The sequence below is a fragment of the Triticum urartu genome, chromosome 6, assembly GCF_003073215.2.
Source record: "Triticum urartu cultivar G1812 chromosome 6, Tu2.1, whole genome shotgun sequence".
Taxonomy (NCBI): domain Eukaryota; kingdom Viridiplantae; phylum Streptophyta; class Magnoliopsida; order Poales; family Poaceae; genus Triticum; species Triticum urartu.
The window spans coordinates 32,961,677-32,978,226 of NC_053027.1; the positions used below are offsets into that span (position 1 = coordinate 32,961,677).

Consider the following 16,550-nt stretch of genomic DNA (forward strand, 5'->3'; position numbering starts at 1 on the left):
ATGAACTGATCATGAAGCTCAACACACTACCAAATCTGCCACACTAGCATGGATTGATCATGAAACTCAACACACTGCCAAATCTACCATACTAGCATGAAAACCGATATGAAAAGCATGTAATACTAGCACATAAACATCAATCCAACACAACACCATGAAATCATCACTGCCGACAAGCAAAACCTATCATAAACCAAAACAACACCGCTGCCAACTGATCTACCACATCCTCACACAACATTCATGAAGAAATCCTTGCATAACCTACCCTACTACTTGTAGATCTACTCTACTTTAGCACATACTCATAGATCTAGGCTACAACAAGTAGGGTCTGATGTTACTTACCGCCATCGGAGGAGCAGGGAGGAGGCATACTCCCACCAATTTCTCGGGGACGCGCACGATTCCGCGCTCTCCCCGATCGCACGAGCTTGATGCCGTGTTCCCCTCCATGTACACGGAGGGCTTGGCTCCTTGGAAACTGCCGATTCAGGGGTTTTCCCACGGCTGGCTGAGCGGTGCTTTGAGGTTCATGCAGGGCCAAGATTTCAATGCAACCCAGCTAACCAAACGGGCGAATTTGATCTCCCGGAGCATGCATGGTGGGATGCAAGCAACCAACCACGTCCTTGATGTAACTTTTGATTGTATCAGAGATCTTTCTTGTCCGTGTGTGGTTCAGTCTCTCCGATATGATGGAATTTATCTAATTAGTGAATAGGTCGTATGGTGTAGAAAAAGTTGCTCTATCCTAGTAGTTTCTTCCAACGGGGATCAGAACTAGAAAGATGAGCAATGATATATTGGAACGTATACTCTTCAGGAAGCTGTCCCGCTCTGTAATTGACATCTGGAATCCTTTCACTTTGATCCAATCCAACCTGAAGATGAATTTATCTCAGGACTGCAGCAAGTCTGAAGCCTCCAGATGTTGATGTCTGGTACCAATACAGTTGTTCCATTTTCCTTCTCCTTCGTCGTCGACCGAGAGCTGGATCAGTCCGTGGATGACACTGCTAAAGATTGCGGTTTCCACAACTTGGGACGATGCAAGCGAAAGAGTATAAATGTTCATCTTCTTCAGATGACTTGGAACAGTTCAAAGATGCCCAGCATGTACAATTCTACATTCTACTATTGGAATATATTGGATTATCATACAGGTTCAGACACAAGCAGGGTAACCAGCAGAGACATAAAGAATCACAAATAAACCAATCACGGAAACTAATTAAACGATTGCATTCATCCTTGTATATGTGCCAATCGATCAATCCAGTGGCACCAGAAAGAATGCACAAGTATATGGCTATCGGCTTCATTACTGTATTCATCAGCAGCAGAAGGATGTTCACCTTATACCAGCCAACAGGAGAAGGATGCACAAGTAAGTATATCCTATGCCTACCCCAACTTCATCGGTGCATCTACTCTAACTCTATACCACTAACTCAGCAACACTCATTCAACGGCAGCAGCCCATCACAACTTTAATCTGGCAAAATCTGTTGACTTCAACTCTGATCAGCAGGATGTTCTTTCTAGGAAGTCTCTTGACTTGAACTCTGATCAGCAGCATGTTCTCCCTAGGAAGCCTGATGACTTCAACTCTGACCAGCAGGCTCTTCTCTCTTGGAAGCCTGATGACTTGAACTCTCAGCAGAAGGAGCACGTGGGTAGATGATGTTGTAGTGATTTCCCGTGTACAGCAGGGTCACACTCGGACGGGGAAATCCAGGACCAGTGTAGATATCTCGAGCATATCCTTGTTGGAATGATTCCGTTCTGAGGGGGACCTCAAGCGCTGTGGCCAAAGCCACCAACATAACATGGTCCGCGTCCACACGAGCTGGAATGACGTGCTCAAAGCACCACTGTTTGTGCAACAAGAAGTCAGGTAAAATGAGTGTCGTGTATCCAACAATGGATGCACTTGAAATTCAGCAGGAGGTAATGTAAGGGAAGGGGATGCTGATACTGACAACTTCCAGACTGCAATTTCCTTGGTCGACCTCTGGTATATGTGGTACATACTCCTCACTGTGCGAGCATATATGGATAGCTACTAGTAATCTGAGGAAAGCAAAAACTAACCAATAAAATGTGTCAGAAACATGAATTACGATGAACAGAAGGAAATGTAAGTTCAAGGGTGTTTTTCTCACTGTCTTGCGTCCTCTCATACGTGCTGAAGAACTGGAGAAGTTCCTCTTTACGGCAACTAAAAATGGCACATATTATGTCAGTGAGATGGAATGCGTTCATCTACAATACTTTGATGGAATTGCAGAAAACCATAAGAATCAAAAACCTGCTAGTTGATTCCGTGCCCTTCCATCTCATTACTTTCTCAATCAGCTCCTCAAATGCCTGAAAGAATCAGCAACTCGATTATTCATGGTTGATAATCATTACATACTACAGGATACAATAATACATACAGAATATTGATCAATGGCAGGATATAAAAGAACACAGCTAAGACACCTCCCTGAGAAGCTTCAGTCATTACAGATATACTATAGCATAGTAACAGAACAGTGAGGTGGCTGTACAATAATAACCAGCAGGCGTGCATTGTTGCAGTGCTCAAACAAGCATAAAATTATGTTATTTCCCAATTATATTGCTGTTGTTCCTTTGCACGTAAATTTCTCTTAAGGTTGTTGTTACAATCGGGTTGTTAACTTCATAATAAGCTTCAAATTTGAGTTTGTGCCAACATTGTGTAAAACTGTGACGGCATTCCACTACTGTTAAGCAATTGTGCATCTCCTGCAAATGACAAACAAAGATAGTGAGATGCCAGATGATGCTTGAAGTGTACTTTGTAACCTGAAGAGAATCATCATCCCTTGCAAGCATGTTTATCCAAGAAAGAACAAATATGGAGAAGGTGAGAACTTACTCTGCTGGTCCTGGAAAACTCAGAGTTCCATCCAAGAATTGCATGTTGCACAGACATTCTTTCAACGACATGAAGGAGACGATGTTCCTCATCTGTGTCCTGCCTATCAATAACTTGCTCCTGTTGTACATTCGCATAAACAGAGAAAGTTAAATAACTAAACCTACATCATATGCTAAGAAAAAGAGAGGAGGTCAATTACTAGGTAGGAAAATATGAAGCTCCTGTAGAAACACTCCCCATCTCCAATCACCAGTCTAATTTCCGAATAGGCATCAAGATGGTTCGCCTCGTTAGAAGAAACCATATACCGATTCCTTACTTCATTGATGGGACGTGTCTGCAAGAACCACACAAATACGAGAATTCAAATTACAGAGTAGAACATGGAAACAACATATCTAAAAAGGTGATGGAAAGTTTGTTTTTATTGCAATATTCGGTTTTTAAAACCACTGTCATGTATAATCCCATCACTGATATTGATCTGTTGCTGTTCAATAAGAAAACAAGAAGATATCTGTTAATGTCTGATAACTCAACAACAGTACAAGTACGATTCAGCTTCCATCAAACTATCACAACCAAGAGTTAACATACAATTTAGTATCCATAAAAGAGAAAGTAATCTTTCTGAACAGTTCATCGTACAGGAACCATGAATCAAAGTATCTTGTGATCTCGGACATTCTTCCTGATATTTCATGCACTTCAAATTTGAACATCACATTAGGCAAAATGGAGACAAACCTGGTGCTCCACATGTCTTGAATATATTTGCTTTCCTTCTCTACGAAAAATCTATTTGACAAGAAATGAAGAGAATGAAATTAATGTATGATAAACTCAACAACAGTACAAGTACGATTCAGCTTCCATCAAACTATCACAACCAATAGTTAACATACAATTTAGTATCCAAAGAGAAAATAATCTTTCTGAACAGTTCATCGTACAGGAACCATGAACCAAAGTATCTTGTGATCTCGGACTTTCATCTTGATATTTCATGCACTTCAAATTTGAACGTTCACATTAGGCAAAATGGAGACAAACCTGGTGCTCCTCACGTTCTGAACATATTTGCCTTCCTTCTCTACAAAAAATCTATTTGACAAGAAATGAACAGAATGAAGTTAAAGTCCATACATCCTGGCAGTCTTACAATTATAAAGAATCAACAAGAAGCCAAACATTTTCCTTTTCCCAGTAAAAAAAGAAACAAGAATGTAATAGCAAGACCACAAACGTTCAAGTCCAAAGCTCTTTATTTTCGGCAACTATTTAAAAGAAATTATATTCTGAGGCTTCTGAGCGAGTTCCAGGTGCCAATCAACCAAATGGTGAAACTTCTCAACCAGATCCTGAAGTGGTCAGAGATTTTGCATGTAAATAGCAAATGATTTACAGAAATTATATTTGGTTATGTTACAAAGGAAGATCGTACATTCGACTTCAGGCTCTGTTACGAAAATATTGCAGTAATCAGGACATGACCTCCTGATTTCCACACATTTTACAGACAGCAATTCCAACGAGATAGCCATTCGCTTCAAAATATGATGCCAGATTTCGAAAAGATCCACAAACAACAAGGACGTGTGTACTGCTGCCAACATTTGCCCAAGATTACTCCTCTACTCTAGGATGCCACATGATGCTCAAACCAAGATCTTCTATGCAGTTGACTTCCCTTGGTTAAACTAACAGGTCCAGAATTAAACTAACAGTTCACATTTGCCACATGATGGCACTTTTGCCTTGGTTAAACTAACAGGTCACGTTTGCCACATGATGCCACATTTGCCTTGGTTAAACTAACAGGTCCAGAATTAACATGAACACACAGAAATCAAGAATCCCAATTCCAGTTTCCATGCACATAAAATAGGTAAGTACAAGAATGCTGGTCATACCACCCAAGAATCACAAGTGCGAAGAGTAAACAAGATTCAGGTCATACCTTGTTCTTGAGCCGACTCCAGAGCGATTTCCCCTTTTCAGGCCTGGGTCTCACCTTGACTTGTGGTAGTTTCTTCTCCTACTCCACAGAGTTAGCATCAGGATTCACACATTTCGTATTAGCAAGGTGAAAGGACTAACAAGATTGAAAAATGTGGAGCTATCCAACTCCTCTCTACTCTTGCCGATTTTTATATGAATTGAGTTTCAATTTTCGAGGCTCCATAGTCAGATTCAAACTTTCAGGTAACAGATGACCTCCTGATTTCCACACATTTTTGCTTCAAAATATGATGCCAGATTTCTGAAAGACCCACGAGCAACAAGGACGTGTGCTGCCAACATTTGCCCAAGATTCCTCCTCTACTCTAGGATGCCACATGATGCTCTAACCAAGATTCGTTGCCCTGATTAAACTAACAGGTCCAGAATTAACATGAACAAACAGAAATCAAGAATCCCAATTCCAGTTTCTGTGCACATAAAGTAGGTAAGTACAAGAATGCTCATATGGCCATACCACCCAAGAAAATCACAAGTGCGAAGAGTAAACAAGATTCAGTTCATACCTTGTTCTTGAGCCGACTCCAGAGCGATTTCCCCTTTCCAGACCTGGGTCTCACCTTGACTTGTGGTAGTTTCTTCTCCTACTCCACAGAGTTAGCATCAGGATTCACAGATTTTGTATTAGCAAGGTGAAAGGACTAAGAAGATTAAAAAATGTGGAGCTATCCAAATCCTCTCTACTCCTGCTGATTTTTATATGAATTGAGTTTCGACTTTCGAGGCTTCGTAGTAAGATTCAAACTTTCAGGTAACAGATGACCAAAGGCCCAAACTTCTCGACCAAACTCCAGGGTGGAGTAAGAGATCAAAGGCTTTTGCATAAAAGTGGCTGAGGATCCAGATAATGTACGTCAAGGTAAGTAATCCAGTGCAAACATTCAGACTAATTCTCCTATAATACAACTCATTTACACTGAAAACTGATTCATTTTGGCTTAAGGATTTCTTGTTAAAGTATCACAGCAACTACTGCCACGACATGATCCTCGTACCTCCCCACATTTTCCACTTGCAGCAAAATATGTCGTCACACTGAATAGAAGAATCAGTTAGCACAAGACTGGACACCTAAATCTTGAACAGTTTCCAATAATCACAACAAGATGCTCGGTCGTTCTAAATTCATACTGCACCGCAAGAAGAACTCCGGGTCATAATCATGAAACTGTCCCGGCCCAAGATTCCGCTTGTATATTACTCTAAATCATCCCCAAGATTTCAACAAACATAAGAGATCACAGTTCCACGCCCCGAACAAGAAAATGGTCACAGTTCCACACTCCAAATCACAACCGAGCAAGCAAGAAGACCAGATTCAGGCTATACCTTTTCCTTTCCCGGGGGCGCGTCCTTGGCGTGCGGCGATTCCACCTGCTCGAGAAGAAACCAAGAAACGCTCAAGAACGCACTCCAGCAACTCCAAGAACTCCAAGAAACAACATCGCGAACGCTCGTCACCTGCTCCTCCTCGCCCTCCTCGATGATAACCGACTGCCCCTCTCGTACCACCTGCTGGAACACCCGCGTGTAGTCGAACGGCAGCGTCGTGTCCCTCGGCACCACCATCCTCCTCCCCGCCGAGGAGCTTGACCCCCCGGCTCCGAAGGCGGAGGCGGAGTCGGGGATGCTGCCCGCGGAGCTTGGGGAAACAGGTGGCGGAAAGGGACCGGCGGCGATCGCCTTGCCCTTCCGGAGGTCGACCACCGCGGCGGGGCGCGACCCATCGGCGCCGCCTCCGGCCTGCTCGAGGTGGAGGGGAGGTGGCGGCGCAGCAGCGGTCGGGGCCCCATCGCCGTTGGAGGAGGCGTTGGAGGCCGGTTCTTGGATTCGCTCCTCCTCGACCGGTTCTGCAGCTCCTGAACCTGAACCTGAACCGGGTGGCTCCATCGCGGCGGGAGAAACTTGGAGGGCTCGCGTGGCAATTCCGCTAACTCGCGAGGGCGTGGAGAAGAAAGGTGTGCGGGGTGCGGGATGGAAAAAGGGGAGAAGGTTTGACGGCTATTTATTTGGAAATTCTGATGGCGGTTTGGTCCCTTGGGAGTTCCTGTTTTGCAACCAACTCCAAAAAAAAAGTCCATGTTGAACCAAACATTAGTACAGGCCGCAGGCACACACTTCTCGTTTGCAGATACAGCCCACATGAAAGATAAAAATTACAAGAAAGGCAATCAGAAACACGCGACCAATCCATGGTTGAATGGGTAACACGTGTCATGTCGTACAACATAGGTTGTATCTAGGCAATTCAAAAGGATCGAACAGGGGTAGCCATTCACCCTGTGCGTTCGGTTTATTCTGTTTACATGGTTCAGTTTATACGGTTTTTCGGTTTGTACGGTATTAATACTTCGGTAAATACAGTATGAAATTAAAATACGGTTCGGTTTTGGTATATACCAAATTATTTCGGTATATATCATAAAAACCAAAGTTGACGTGAATTTGAAAATGACGTAATAATAATTTGCAAATTTATGACTCAAAGCACATACTATTTTACACAAATAGTATATGACTATATATATAAGTATATATGCATGCATTAATTCATCTATTGATGGTTATGGACGTGCTTAGCATTTTAAAAAGAGAAAAATGACTATGTTACAAGAAAATTTTACATGCTTATTAGTGAATTGGACTCGTGTACAAGAAAAATGACAACTTGTATGATTGTTCATCTCAAGAAATATAAATTTATTTTTACTTCGGTTTATTCGGTTAACCGTTCGGTTTTTCGGTATATACCATAAAAACCAAAGTTCAAATCGGTATGAAAAGTTCATACCATACCGAAACCAGAAACCATAAAAACCGTAAAATCGGTTCGGTTCGGTTTATTTTCGGTATGGTTTTTCGGTTCGGTTTTGAAATGCACAGAGTGAGTAGCCATCGAACAAGGCCTACCCTTGTTCATACTTACCATTAAATTCATTGCCATAGAATTTTCGGTTACAAGGCGTTGGAGTCCGGTTCTTGGATGCGCTCCTCCTCGGCCGGTTCTGCTGCTCCTGAACCTGAGCCTGAACCGGAACCGGGTGGCTCCATCACGGCGGGAGAAACTAGGAGGGCTCGCGTGGCAATTCCGCTAACTCGCGAGGGCGTGGAGAAGAAAGGTGTGCGGGGTGCGGGATGGAAAAGGGGGAGAAGGTTTGACGGCTATTTATTTGGAAATTCTGATGGCGGTTTGGTCCCTTGGGAGTTCCTCTTTTGCAACCAACTCCATGTTGAACCAAACATCTTCTATATCTAAATAGCTAGCCCCCACTAAGATATTTCTCTCAACATGCAAGCATGCCACCTCATCATTCAACATGCATAAGAAAAGGCCCGCCTCAACATGCAACTATGCATATTAAAAATCCACTACAACATGCATGCATGTAAAATTCCATTTTATTATGCTATTTACATTTAATTCTTATATACTTTCAGAAACTATTGTTTCAAGAATTCATATTCCATATAATCAAAATCTCATTGAAATATTGCAAACATTCCCGCAACAACGTGCGGGGCATCGTCTAGTTAATACAAGCTGCAGGCACACACTTCTCTCATTTGCATATACAGCCCACACGAGAAATAAAAATTACAAAAAAGGCAACCAGGAACACGCGACCAATCCACGGTTGAATGGTAACACGTGTCATGTCACACAACATAGGTTGTATCCGGCCAATTCAAGAGAAACGGGGGTAGCCATCGAACAAGGCCTACGCTGATCACAATTTGGTCGGGCAACGCCTTGCGACATGATGTGTCCTTTAAGGGTGGTTGTCACTTGTCCAATTGTCGTAAAGATATAAGAAATTTCATTAAAATTTTCATCGGGATGAGATTTTCTCCTAGTAGATGGATTCAAGTGATAGTAGTATGAAAAAAAAATCATCAAATAAGGAAAATAAATATAGCTTTCATTGCAACTGAATATTTTATGGCAATGAATTTAACGGCGAGTCTATGTCTATCACTTTGAAATTTTATATAACTAAACATATGATTATTATTAGGGAATGTCTACAACTCAGCTGATTGAGACATAATTTGGTCTCGCTCAGCTGACGTCATATTGCATGCGGTTTCCTGGCATATTCTATTTGGCGCTTCAGGCGCCCGTTACTGTGCATTTGTAAACAGGCGCCTGAAGCCCTCCAAGTTGGGCCAGCCCATCCATCTCTTTTCTTTCTTTTGTTTTAAACCCGCAAAAAGATTGAGCGTGGTGTGAATCCAATCCCCAACCTCCTGATCGCATCCACACTGCACTAACCAACCGGCCACCTCACGTTATGTGATTGCTTACATCATTTTACACCTTTTGTTCCTTTCTCTTCTTTTCCTTTTCCCTTTCCCCTTTTTTTCTTCTTCCTGATTCGATGAACTATTTCAAATTAGTGAACTTTTTTTTCAAAAATGATGAACATTTTCAAATATGTGAACTCTTTCTTCAAAGTCAATTAAATTGTTTTCAATTTTGATGAACCTTTTCCAATTTTGATGAACTTCTTTTTCAAAATGATGAACCTTTTCAAAATCAATGACTTTTTTTTCAAAATCTATGAACCTTTTCAAAATTTATGAACTCTTTTTCAAAATTTGATGAACTATTTTTTGAATTTGGTGAACTTTTTTTCATATAGATGAACAGTTTTTAAAAGTTCATGAACTTTTTTTAAAATCCATGCGCATTTAAAAAAATCCATTATTGTTTTTGAATTCATGATTTTCTTTCACTTGTGCAATTTTTTTCCTTTTTTTTTTACAAATGCGCTCGAGTAGATAGGCCAACCCACCAGCGTCGGCGCGTGGGCACCAAGGAGCTTCCCAGGTGCCTGAAGTGCCGAATGGAATAGGAGCTCCACGGTTTCCCCTGCAAGGCCTGGTTTGTCTTTTTATTTGTTTTGGGTTGGACTTGTCTTATCATTCTTCCCTGTCAAGTGTCAAATACTCGACGATAAAAAGGCCGGCCACAAGCTTAGGAGTTTCATGCTCGATCAACAAACACATGATGAGCAGGGCCATAAGAACACACATGTGTTGTGTAATATTACATCTATCACTTTCATAGGTACACAAATATGTCTTGACAGCCATATTATATATAGTAACACAACCAAGGTGAATGGCGAGAACACCTACAAATGAGTCTTCACAAGTCCTGTACAAAGTGGTTATAGAAGCACACTCCAAGCCTCATGCCGCTGGCCTGAAAAAGGGGCGACGAGTGGTAAGGTGAAAGGGCTGCTGACCACAAAATGTATAACACTACACTGCTCCAAAATCATTTCCGGTCATAGCAATCATACGCAAATTGACATTTGATTAGAGCCATATAACCGGGGCATAATTACATTTGCGAAAATCATCCACCCAACTTTCAAGTGAAGCGGGGATCCTCTTTGAATAAAGACTATTTCTGAGATACATCTGCATAAGCTTCTTATCTTACTACAAAAATAAACTAAGGTTTTCACTCTCCAACTCCAACAAACTGATAGCAAGTAACTCAGAGAACAAGGAGGTAACCAAATACTGTATATGCTACCAGCATATGTTTTCAGCCAAATACAGAGAACAGGAGAAGCAAAATACTTGTACACATCGAATGGCTTGGTGTGTATATGCGAGTAGAAGGAAGGTGTGGTCAAAATAGCACAAACTGAATCAGCTAATGATCGTGCTAATCGAACTACAGCAAAAAAAGGAAAGGAAAACACACTCACCAGTTATAATATAACACAATCAACACAAACACAGGCCACTAATGGGGGATATGGCATCCGAAGTTGCAGTTGTAAAGGGGGCACAGCCAATTTTTGATTCTCCATCGAAGACTGGGCACTGTTCATCCACAGATGTTCATAATGGCAAAGGGGCAAAAAGGCTTACTTATCAAATGAGCTGTTCGAGTTTCAGTGCATTCAAAGTCATGCTGCTGATATATCTTACTAGGCATTTCATTACTCAAGATTTGTTTAGCTAGATGCAGTTATGCTAAATTTACCATTAGCAAACCAATTTTGAGGGAAAATGGCATAATAATGCTTGTAGGCAGTAGTACATGAATTAGTATCACTGCAGAATTCCCTTTGTTGTACTTCAAACAGTAATAATCAGTTTGCAAGCAGATATGGCAACTAACCTTTTTAAGATCTTCAGTCAAGCTGTGTATATATAATATATTAAAAAACTGTAATAGTGTGTACTGCAAACAGTAATAATCAGTTTGCCCATTAGGCATTTCTTTCATGAAGATTTGTTAATCCAGATGTATTTATAATATATTCAAAAATCTATGGAAAATATGAATCTATGAGAGAAAATGATAAGGAATGCAAACATATACACCCCTTTTGGTCCATCGAATTTTGTTATGACAAAGGAAATTTCAGTACAACGGATATTATTTGCTCCATTCAGAAATTTTGTACAAAGGGAACATGAATATACTCATTATACCAGGAGATTTCACTCCGGTAACCAGATCACGCTCGCTCAAGTCCTAATTTTCACTCAAACTGATCGCAACTGGACAATCTACCAGCTTGTTTTTATAGAAAAACAGTTCAGATACCTCAACTTGCATGCAGAAGATAAGCTTACCTGCTGAAGCAATACATCACAACAGCATATCTAAGAGAGCAACTGTCTTATGTATTTTCTCCATCGTGTCCACCAAGAATGCCTTACAACTTCAACTTGTTTGTTTCCACCACTAATGCCTGTCATACAAGCATAAGAAGTCAAACAACCAATGACATTCCAAAAAAAAAAGGTCGAGTAAATACAAGGAGGCATCAACAAGATACTTAGGTAAACACGCAGCTGTAGTTTGAAAATATGAAATTAACTCAATTTATTGATTTTTCATGGTATAAACGAACACTTGCAATGGGGTTCTAGCACAAGTGATAAAATGAACTGTTTGTAAATTTCAAACCAAGTCAAGTATTATGGATTTAATAAAGATTATAGCAAGCTTACCAGAGATAACAATACTGAAACAAAGAAATGTAACTAGCTTTTAAGCTTCCAAATGTATCATTCAGGCCACGGGCCACCTATTTGACATTTTAGTTTGTTCAAGCTAATCATTTCTATAGCCGTCTTCAGTTTCAAACTGCTATGCATCTCAACTTGAAAAGAAAAGAGAAACTGTACTGCAGCCATGCGCTAAGACTACCATTATACTTATACAACTGTTGCATATTTCAGTAGGGAAGCAACTATGTAATTCAGCTCGATTATATTCTACAAAGAACTAGCCAATCTCGGTGTTCATTGTTTTAGTGCAATTTTTTTATTAGATTCATGTATCCTAGATAGCTGATCTGTGCTTGAGCCATGTCATCGACAAAAAGATTGTCCATATGATTATCTCATGAATGGATAGTTGCCGATAATTCCCTCTGATGGTGTGCCTCTTTAGGTTTATACAAAGTTTTTGATCTTCCTTCCATACCTCTAACTTGAAGCAGTTAGTTCAAAGTTTGATAATAAAATAATAATATTACAAACAACACCGTGTAGGTACTGGAAAGATAAATTGAGAGGAGGTCATCAAGCAACAAAAATTACTTACAAACGTTTAGCTTAACATGAAAGAATGTGAACAACATTTAATAAGCCAATTGTTAGAGAAAAAAATCGATTTTGTTATATCCACAATGTAAAAGGCATGCTAGTACCTGGAGTATGGACAGTTTCGAATGGATGATAGTAAGAACCGACGGTTGTCTTGGGGAGTTTGTTGAACTGTAGTGACTCAAGATGGACCATGTAGCCAGCGTCAACTGTCCTGAATAACACCACATTGTTTTCCTCCGCATAGCCTATCATCTGTGGGGGCTCTTTCTCTGAATTCAGCCCAAGTAAATTGTCCAGATCAATACTTCTTCCTAGCGCCCATATTTCAACACCGTCGCGATTGCGCTTCATACTCCGTAATTCGGCGGTAAATCGGTATAAGAACAGGAAACCCATCCCACCACCCTCTGCTCGCACAACCAGTGAAGGCAATAATCCCCTAGCAGCAAGCTCAGATCCAGGCTCTGCGTATCCAGATCAAACTTCAGGATACTTCTTGATCCACAGTGTAACAACAAAAAAACACGTGACACGACACTACTTAAAAACGTTTAGCTTAACACGAAAGAATGTGAACAACATTTAATAAGCCAATTATGTAAGGAAAAAAAACTCGGTTTTGTTATATCCACAGTGTAAAAGGCATGCCAGTATCTGGAGTATGGACAGTTTTGAATGGATGATAGTAAGAACCGACGGTTTTCTTGGGGAGTTTCTTGAACTGCAGTGACTCAAGATGGACCATGTAGTCAGCGTCAGCTGTTCTGAAGAACACCGCATTGTTTTCCTCCGCATACCCTATCATCTGTGGGGGCTCTTTATCTGAATTCAGTCCAAGTAACTTGTCCAGTTGAATACTTCTTCCTGGCGTCCATATTTCGACACTGTCGCGATTGCGCTTCGTACTCCACAATTCGGCGGTAAATTGGTGTAAGAACAGGAAACCCATCCGGCCACCCTCTGCTCGCACAACAGTGAATTCAGGACTGAGCGGGGTGAGGGAGTCCTGGATTAGGGAGTCTCCGGACAGCCGGACTATATCCTTTGGCCGGACTGTTGGACTATGAAGATACAAGATTGAAGACTTCGTCCCGTGTCCGGATGGGACTCTCCTTGGCGTGGAAGGTAAGCTGGGCAATACGGATATGTAGATCTCCTCCCTTGTTACCGACTTTGTGTAACCCTAGCCCCCTCCGGTGTCTATATAAACCAGAGGGTTTAGTCCATAGGACAACATACAATCATGCCATAGGCTAGCCTCTAGGATTTAGCCTCTACGATCTCGTGGTAGATCAACTCTTATAATACTCATATCATCAAGAACAATCAAGCAGGACGTAGGGTATTACCTCCATCAAGAGGGCCCAAACCTGGGTAAACATCGTGTCCCCTGCCCACTACCAGAATAACTGGCGATGCCGACGGCCGAACCTATGCCGACGGGCCCCATCGGCATAGATTGGCCTATCCCGAAGGCCCAGCCCAGGCCGTCGGCACAGAAAAGCCGTCAGCGTATATCAATCTATGCCGACGGCCCCCGTCGGCAAAGCTCACCCGTCGGCGTCGATAGAAATATGCCTACGGTGGCCGTTGGCATAGAGAAGGCCGTCGGCATAGCTCGTGGGCCCGGCCACCCGAACGGAGACGGCCTTTTGACGGCGTCAATCTACGCCGACGGGCTAACGGCGGCCGTCGGCATAGACGCCACGTCATCGATCCGCGACGCCCGCCATGTCATCGATCCGCGTCGCTCGCCTGTCCGTGGGGTGGCAAATCTATGCCGACGGCATGGCCGTCGGCATAGGTCTGGCCCATGGATGTTGCCACATCACTGATCCGCGCCCTTAGGCACGTCATCGATCCGTGGCCATGTGCGCAGGTATGCCGACGGCCTTGCCATCGGCATATCTCTATTTTTTTATTTATTTTTATTTTTTACTTATTTTTATTTACTTTTCCCTGTTTTTTTCACAACATAAATGTGCCTTGTCTAACACAAAAAAAACATACCCAGATGGTATATCGATTGCTCCCCTCACGGACGTTGCTGCCGCCGCGCCGTGCCCCACAGCGACGCCGGAGATGGGGGGCACACCCCGGAGCTGCGTGCCAGGTACCTGCGCTAGCCACCACGCTTTCACAACCGTAGGAGGGCCCAAAGCAACACCTAGCGGCATTGCTACCCCCAGGTACACCCTCCCGTCTAACCGGGCCCTCATACATGCGGGGCGGTGTGGTGCCATGTCTGAATAGGCGGGACGGGGGCCCTGGGGGATAGCAATACCACCGGAGCGTCCCACCGGGCCCTCATACATGCGGGGTGGTGTGGTGCCATGTCCAAATTAGAGGCGGCACGCGTCTCCGGGTTGTGCCCCCGCTCACGGACGGCGCCGCCGCCGGCACCTGAAGGGGGGAAACGGACGCGTCGGGTCTACACGGAGGGGATCTTACTGTGGGTTTGGCCCGGATGTTGCTCTAAAGTGTTCGTATGGGCTGACCTAACACGACCGGGTGGATAGTTCCACTGGTCAAAACCCGTCCGTGCAAAGTCAAAGGGCTAGATCCCGTGGTCAAACGCTACAGGGTTAGGCGGGACGGGGGCGCTGGGGTAGCAATGCCACTGGAGCATCGCATCGGGCCCTCATACATGCGGGGTGGTGTGGTGGCATGTCCGAAGAGGCGGGACGCGTCTCCGGGGTGTGCCCCCGCACACGGACGGCGCAGCCGCCGGCACCTGAAGGGGGAAACGGACGTCGGGTCTACACGGAGGGGATCTTACTGTGGGTTTGGCCCGGATGTTGCTCTAAAGTGTTCGTATGGGCTGACCTAACACGACCGGGTGGATAGTTCCACTGGTCAAAACCCGTCCGTGCAAAGTCAAAGGGCTAGATCCCGTGGTCAAACGCTACAGGGTTAGGCGGAACGGGGGCCGTGGTGGGGGGTAGCAATGCCACCCGAGCGTCGCACCGGGCCCTCATACATGCGGGGTGGTGTGCTGGCATGTCCGAAGAGGCGGCACGCGTCTCCGGGGTGTGCCCCCTCACACGGACGGCGCCGACGCCGGCACCTGAAGGGGGGAAACGGAAGCGTCGGGTCTACAGGGAGGGGATCTTACTGTGGGTTTGGGCCGGATGTTGCTCTAAAGTGTTCGTATGGGCTGACCTAACACGACCGGGTGGGTAGTTCCACTGGTCAAAACCCGTCCGTGCAAAGTCAAAGGGCTAGATCCCGTGGTCAAACGCTACAGGGTTAGGCGGGACGGGGGCCCTGGGGGGGTAGAAATGCCACCCGAGCGTCGCACCGGGCCCTCATACATGCGGGGTGGTGTGCTGGCATGTCCGAAGAGGCGGCACGCGTCTCCGGGGTGTGCCCCCTCACACGGACGGCGCAGCCGCCGGCACCTGAAGGGGAAACGGACGTGTCGGGTCTACACGGAGGGGATCTTACTGTGGGTTTGGCCCGGATGTTGCTCTAAAGTGTTCGTATGGGCTGACCTAACACGACCGGGTGGATAGTTCCACTGGTCAAAACCCGTCCGTGCAAAGTCAAAGGGCTAGATCCCGTGGTCAAACGCTACAGGGTTAGGCGGGACGGGGGCCCTGGGGGGTAGCAATGCCACCCGAGCGTCGCACCGGGCCCTCATACATGCGGGGTGGTGTGCTGGCATGTCCGAAGAGGCGGCACGCGTCTCCGGGGTGTGCCCCCTCACACGGACGGCGCCGCCGCCGGCACCTGAAGGGGGGAAACGGACGCGTCGGGTCTACAGGGAGGGGATCTTACTGTGGGTTTGGCCCGGATGTTGCTCTAAAGTGTTCGTATGGGCTGACCTAACACGACCGGGTGGATAGTTCCACTGGTCAAAACCCGTTCGTGCAAAGTCAAAGGGCTAGATCCCGTGGTCAAACGCTACAGGGGCCGTGGGGGGTAGCAATGCCACCCGAGCGTCGCACCGGGCCCTCATACATGCGGGGTGGTGTGCTGGCATGTCCGAAGAGGCGGCACGCGTCTCCGGGGTGTGCCC

At 44.5% G+C, this 16,550-nt stretch overlaps 2 protein-coding genes across 3 annotated transcripts in view; both read right to left on the minus strand.

Moving 5' to 3' along the window:
• Window positions 1-1,229: 1,229 nt before the first annotated feature.
• LOC125515676 (OVARIAN TUMOR DOMAIN-containing deubiquitinating enzyme 1-like) lies at window positions 1,230-6,872 on the minus strand. Of its 2 annotated transcripts, XM_048681190.1 has the most exons (12): window positions 6,401-6,870; window positions 6,269-6,313; window positions 5,446-5,523; window positions 4,878-4,955; window positions 3,971-4,021; window positions 3,665-3,715; window positions 3,117-3,254; window positions 2,915-3,034; window positions 2,318-2,376; window positions 2,172-2,227; window positions 1,989-2,095; window positions 1,230-1,880 (listed from the first exon to the last, which is right to left on the minus strand). In XM_048681190.1, the coding sequence occupies exons 1-12, from the start codon at window positions 6,827-6,829 to the stop codon at window positions 1,611-1,613; spliced, it is 1,482 nt and encodes a 493-aa protein (XP_048537147.1). In that variant the 5' UTR covers window positions 6,830-6,870; the 3' UTR covers window positions 1,230-1,610. The 2 variants fall into 2 exon arrangements, with proteins under 2 accessions (XP_048537147.1, XP_048537148.1); XM_048681191.1 differs by lacking the exon at window positions 5,446-5,523 and having other exon boundaries at window positions 6,401-6,872.
• Window positions 6,873-11,575: 4,703 nt separating this feature from the next.
• LOC125516482 overlaps window positions 11,576-16,550 on the minus strand; it is a 45,466-nt gene continuing 40,491 nt past the window's right edge. The window contains exons 3-4 of the mRNA XM_048681911.1: window positions 12,631-12,951; window positions 11,576-11,664 (exon numbers count right to left, since the gene is read on the minus strand). Of these exons, the coding sequence (XP_048537868.1) occupies window positions 11,576-11,664; window positions 12,631-12,951 (410 nt within the window). The remainder of the gene's footprint in view (window positions 11,665-12,630; window positions 12,952-16,550) is intronic.

Bases quoted from the DNA above. Each gene is read 5' to 3' on its own strand.
- LOC125515676 (XM_048681190.1), bottom strand. From the start codon at position 6,829: ATGGAGCCACCCGGTTCAGGTTCAGGTTCAGGAGCTGCAGAACCGGTC. The intron at 6,314-6,400 runs GTGACGAGCGTT...CTTCTCGAGCAG, and splicing joins AGGAGGGCGAGGAGGAGCAG to GTGGAATCGCCGCACGCCAA. The intron at 5,524-6,268 runs GTATAGCCTGAA...TCTGTGGAGTAG, and splicing joins CGCCCCCGGGAAAGGAAAAG to GAGAAGAAACTACCACAAGT.